At 25.4% G+C, this 5,648-nt stretch overlaps 1 protein-coding gene across 1 annotated transcript; it reads left to right on the forward strand.

Annotated features, from left to right (window-relative positions):
* The first annotated feature begins 204 nt into the window (after window positions 1-204).
* Window positions 205-2,443, forward strand: LOC114195114 (protein neprosin-like). Its single transcript, XM_085665301.1, has 7 exons — window positions 205-342; window positions 456-542; window positions 625-819; window positions 956-1,114; window positions 1,556-1,612; window positions 1,776-1,922; window positions 2,027-2,443. Exons 1-7 carry the CDS (start codon window positions 205-207, stop codon window positions 2,396-2,398), a joined length of 1,155 nt encoding a protein of 384 aa, XP_085521427.1. The 3' UTR covers window positions 2,399-2,443.
* The last annotated feature ends 3,205 nt before the right edge of the window (window positions 2,444-5,648 follow it).

Here is a 5,648-nt window from a genome sequence, read left to right on the forward strand (position 1 = left end):
TAACTAATTATAACTCTTCCCTCTTAACAAAAATATAATAATCATTTATAATTTATTTTTCTTTTACTGTTGATTCATATAATCCATTTATCCTTCAATTATTTAATTCCTTCTTGACTGGTAATGGCTATAAAGAGACAATTTCACAAGGTGATCCAATATGTACTCATTTTATTTGATACATTGAAGGATCCTTCAGAAGAAATGATCAAGATATTATTTTTTGTACTATGGTTGGTAAATAGTCATGATAGTCACAAAGTTCATGCTATTCATATAGATGATATGGAGATAGAAAGACAATTACAAGTCATTAACAAACCCTTTGTCAAGAGTATCCAAGTACATATTCTTCTTCTATTTCATTCTATTCTACTTCACGTACGATTAATTTTTTTGACATACTTTAGGTATGATTAATATTTTTTATATATTTTGTGTTTTGAATTTTATAGACAGACTTTGGATATATTGTTGATTGTGTTGATATTTACAAACAACCAGCATTTGATCATCCTTTATTAAAGGATCATAAATTACAAGTACATTCTCTTCTCTTAATATTTTTAAATGGGATTAACTTTTAGTGAATTTTTTTACAATACTTGTTTTATTTATTTACAGAGAAAACCTTCCTATCGAGATTCATTTGAAAAGATAAGTATGAAGGATTCATCAAATGAACTCATATTAGGATTTCGGAAAGAGAAATGTCCAAAAGGAACTGTTCCCATTCGGAGAACAGCAAAAGACGAGCTCATTCAAGGAAAATTGTCATTCTATAATCAAAGCATGGTTCAAGATGTTCCTGGTGTTCATGTATTTTTTTTTCTCATGTTTCAGATTTTGTAATTTTATTTATATAGAATGCATGTCTCTTCTTGTTTTTTTTTTTCATTTGAATTATAACCTTTTTTTATTATTATTTGAATCATTATTTAATTGAATTTTGTAGATGGCAGAAATATATGTTACACCAAATTTCGGTCCTTTTTATAAAGTTAAAGGATCAAATAGCATTTATAATCCAAGACTCAAGAACAAGAATCAAGAAAGTATTTCTCATATATGGGTTGAGAATGGAGGCACTAACAAAATCGCCTTCGGGCGGCATGTAAGTTTTAATTTACATAATCATTTGAGTGAAATATGTTTTTAATCTTAAATTTAGATGTAAAATTGAAATTTGTTCTTAATTTTAAACTTTGATACATTTTGATCTCTAAACTTTAAAAATTGTGTTAAACTAAATTATAAAGTATTTCATCTCTGCACTTTATGAAAATCATGTAAAACATCTCTCCAGTAAATAACACATGAATGTTATATTATAGTTCATCATAGTAAAGTGTTTGTGAAGATGTTATTTTACATAACTTTCATAAAATATAAAGACTAAATATTTTATGGTTTAATTTAGAGACAAAGGACAACTTTTAAGAATATTTGGATACTAAAAATAAATTTAACTTGTTATTTTTTTTGTTGAAAAATGTATAGCTTTTAACATTTATTGTGTTTTTAATCAATACTTATCATTTAATTTGTGTTAAAGGTGGCTCCACTAATATATGGTGGCAATACTGCAACTTATTTCTACTCAGCATGGACGGTAAGAAGAGACTTATTTATTTGTTTTTAAACTTTACTTTCATTTTTCTAGAAAAGATCCCTACTAACCTTGGAGACTTATTTACTTGTTTTTAAACCCTAAACTTTACTTTCTACATGATAATTTTGTTTACTTAATTATTTAATATTCATAAATGTTGCAGTCGGATAATTTTAAGAAGACAGGATGTTACAATCTCCAATGTTCAGGTTTTGTCCAAATTAATCAATATAATTTCATTGGTTCACGTGTGCCGAACGTATCTATCTACGGAGGGACAGCCGTTGAGTCTGTATTTTCTATTTCATTGGTAATGTGAACTCCTACAAACTTCACAATCAACTATATATAACTTTCACTATGGAATGTTAAAGATAATGTTATGTAACTGACAAAAAGTATATGCATTTTCAGGATCGAAAAACTCAAAATTGGTGGTTGAATATCCTTGGGCATGATATTGGATATTATCCAGGAAAATTATTCTCAAACTTGACTTCAGCAGAGAAAGTGGGGTGGGGTGGGAGAACTGTTACTCCTCCTGGCAATTATAGTCCTCAAATGGGATCTGAATATTTTCCTGATAACAACTTTGTTCATGCATGTTACTTTAGACTTATCTCCATTCAAGATCAAGAAAGAACAGATTTTGGACCTACAAAACAAATGACAAATGCATTTGTCGACAATTCAGATTGTTTTAATGCCGAACACTATGGAGATGAAGGAGGATATGGCGGAAATTCTCTCCAATTTGGTGGACCTGGTGGCAACTGTGGCAATTAAATCAACAGAGCATTTATATCGAGTCCAGATTCTTTATTGGTTTTGTTGGTATTGTCCTCTGTTGAGTATTAAAAATATACTATGTTGGTATTTTAAATATCTTTTTCATATATTTTAAAACGTCAAAATTAGTGATAATCAATATATTAAAAGGCACAGTAGAGAAACAGAGAAACAGCAAAAAAATTCCAGCAGAAAATCCAAATTCATTTATATATCCATCCATGAATAAACATTATGAAATCTTTAACATTGGCTTTTGCTTCTAAACTTTAATTAATTTTTTTCCTTACTATTATTTTCTTTTTCTCTTTCTCTCTTTAGCTCTCAATCCTCCCAAATTTCATTCGAGTTCTACATTTTTCATAAAAATATAAAGTTAAAATATAATGAATGTTTTCTATAGCTATGAACTCCGACTTGTGATTGATTATATATGCAAAGAAGGTACAAAAATGAACTTTGAAGTATAAGTTGACATGGTGAAGCTTTATGAATGAATAATTTATGTTAATTTATTTTTATCAATAGTGAGCGCATAATAATTTTATATAGTTGGTAATCATCATGTGATAGAAATTATTATATATCTAACTAATCACCTGTTTATATAGGTGGAAAGGAAATTACAAAAATTAGGTGAAACAACTTAGAATATGTGGTTAACAATAGAGGATGGAACAATATAAAATGTTGAGTACTCTAAGGAGATAACAACAAACATTCCAGTACTAATAGAATTTAATAGTAGAATATAGTAGTAAGGTGAGAATGGTAAATGATCTAGTCTCACGAGAGTATAATAGCAAATTTTTAGTTCACCAAATGAATAGGTTTGAAAACTTCCGTACTCCGAAGGTTTTATGTGCGTTCAATTCAACTCGGTCCAACATTGATTTGAACAAATTCTTATCAAGTTAACGTAGATACAACTCTACTTAATGCAACCTCATCTAACTCAACTATATATAGTTTTATGGTTGTTATATTAGCAAGATGTCCTAAATGTTTTCTTTATTTACAATGAGTCAATAATAATTAAAATATTAATCAATTATATATATATATATATATATATATATATATATATATATATATATATATATATATTCTTTTTATTTCATTACTTTCTTGTATTATTTCGATATTGGTTCCTTTTTTGTCAATAAAAAAAAGAGTAAAATTAAAATATATATGAGATATTAAATCCATTTACACAATTTAATAATATTCTTTTAAAAAATATAGACCGAACAATTTAATATTTTATTTAATAGATGGAGGGATCGTGAAGACAAAATGATTAAGATATTTTATCTTTGTATGTGGTTGGTGAATAGCCCTGATAGTCATAGAGTTCATGTCATTTACATAGATGATTTGGAGATAGAAAGATAGTTACAAGTCAATAATAAATCATCTCGTTACAAGATATTTTTTTAATAATAACTAGTTTTAGTTAAAATAATAATTAATCACTATAATAATCAATTTAGATATGAATTTATAAATTAAAAATCATTGATAACTAAAATATTTTAAAAAATTATAATTAGTTTCTAAATTGGTAACTAAAATAGTTTCTATTATGAATTGGTCTTTAATTTAGTCACTAATATTAACTACCAATGGTTATCAAAAGAGTTAGTCTCTGTATTGAACTTTAATAAAAAAAATTGGTATTTAAACATATTTTTTGTCACTAAAATTTGTTATTATTTAAGAATTTTTTTTTTAATGTTTGTCAAGAATATTGAAATACATATTCTTCCATTGCATTTCGTTATACTTTACGTACGATTAATTATTTTTTATATTTTAGGTATGATTAATTATTTTTGTATATTTTTTGTTTTGAACTTTATAACCAAAGTTTGGATATATAAGTGGATATTAATAAAAATATTAAAAAACATAAATAAATATGTGTATTAGAAACAATTTAAGAAATGAAATGACAAAAAAATGTATAATTAATGGTATAATAAGATGAGAAATACTTTAGACATCTAAATTTTTTTTTCAAATATCAAGTTAGTTGATGGTTGAAAGATAACAAAAATTATTTCACTGAAACAAAAGAGTTCTTCAAATGAAATAATAGAAGAATAAAAATAAATTTTATATATTAGTTAGTAAATTAAAGATTTACACTATTGAACACTTAAATTGATAATGTTAACATTCTTATATGAAAAGAGGATATACAATAAATAAAAATATTAAAAAAAGTAGAAATATTCAAATTGAGACACAAACAATGTTTAATTGACATACATCATTTAAAAATAATTGCATAAATGTTGTGATAGGATGGAAAATATATTGGAGATATGAATGAATTTTATGACAAGTCAAACAATTAGAAGAAATAAAAAATAGAAAGCATATATATATATATATATATATATATATATATATATAAAATAGACTATGAGTATTTTAATAATTTATGCAGGAACGTGACGGATATGTACATCCTCATCCTTATACCCAATTTGAAAAAGTCAGGTATTCTCTATACACATACATACCCATTCACAATCAATGTAGGAATTTTCCGTAAAAACACAGGTGCCAGTTTATTTATCGTCCCACTCATTTCTCTTAACTTTCTAAAAAAAAATTGGAATTGTTCCTTGTATTAACTTGTCAACTTCAAATGCTCTTGAGTATTATCAAGCCAAAAAAATCAATCCAATATCTAGACAATTCTATTTAATATATAATTATTTAAATATAATTAATTACAATTTCTCTATAATAAAGGTAATCTTGAACATAATAGTTAATTATAATTTCTGCATTATCCCAATTTAGGCAACAATACATTTCAAAACAACATCTAAATGTAATCAATAAATTATTTATAACAGAGTAATTGCAATCCATCCTCCATGATGACATCAATGTATAACAATTAATTATAATTAATTTGATATAATTCATGCATTTGAAATGCAAACTATTATAATTCAGTAGGAAGTTTTTCAAATAACATAACTCATTTAAATACAATAATTAATTGTAACTCCTATCTCTTAATAAAAATAATATTTTTAGCAATAAAAATAACAATAACTTATAACTGATATTTTTTTCCAATGCTGATTCATATAATTCATTTATCTTTCAATCTTGTATTTCCTTGTAATTATTTGTTGACGGTTAATGGCTATAAAGAGACAAGTCCACAAGGTATCCAATAGACACTCATTTTATTTGATAGATAGAAGGAACTGCAGAGAGA

The sequence above is a fragment of the Vigna unguiculata genome, chromosome 8, assembly GCF_037176805.1.
Source record: "Vigna unguiculata cultivar grain cowpea cultivar isolate G323 ecotype 2 chromosome 8, ASM3717680v1, whole genome shotgun sequence".
In the NCBI taxonomy this organism is placed as follows: domain Eukaryota; kingdom Viridiplantae; phylum Streptophyta; class Magnoliopsida; order Fabales; family Fabaceae; genus Vigna; species Vigna unguiculata.

Excerpts from the sequence above, each read along its gene's own strand:
- LOC114195114 (XM_085665301.1), top strand. The coding sequence starts at position 205 with ATGATCAAGATATTATTTTTTGTACTATGGTTGGTAAATAGTCATGAT. Across the intron at positions 343-455 it reads CCTTTGTCAAGAGTATCCAA|ACAGACTTTGGATATATTGT; the intron begins GTACATATTCTT and ends TGAATTTTATAG. Across the intron at positions 1,115-1,555 it reads AAATCGCCTTCGGGCGGCAT|GTGGCTCCACTAATATATGG; the intron begins GTAAGTTTTAAT and ends TTTGTGTTAAAG.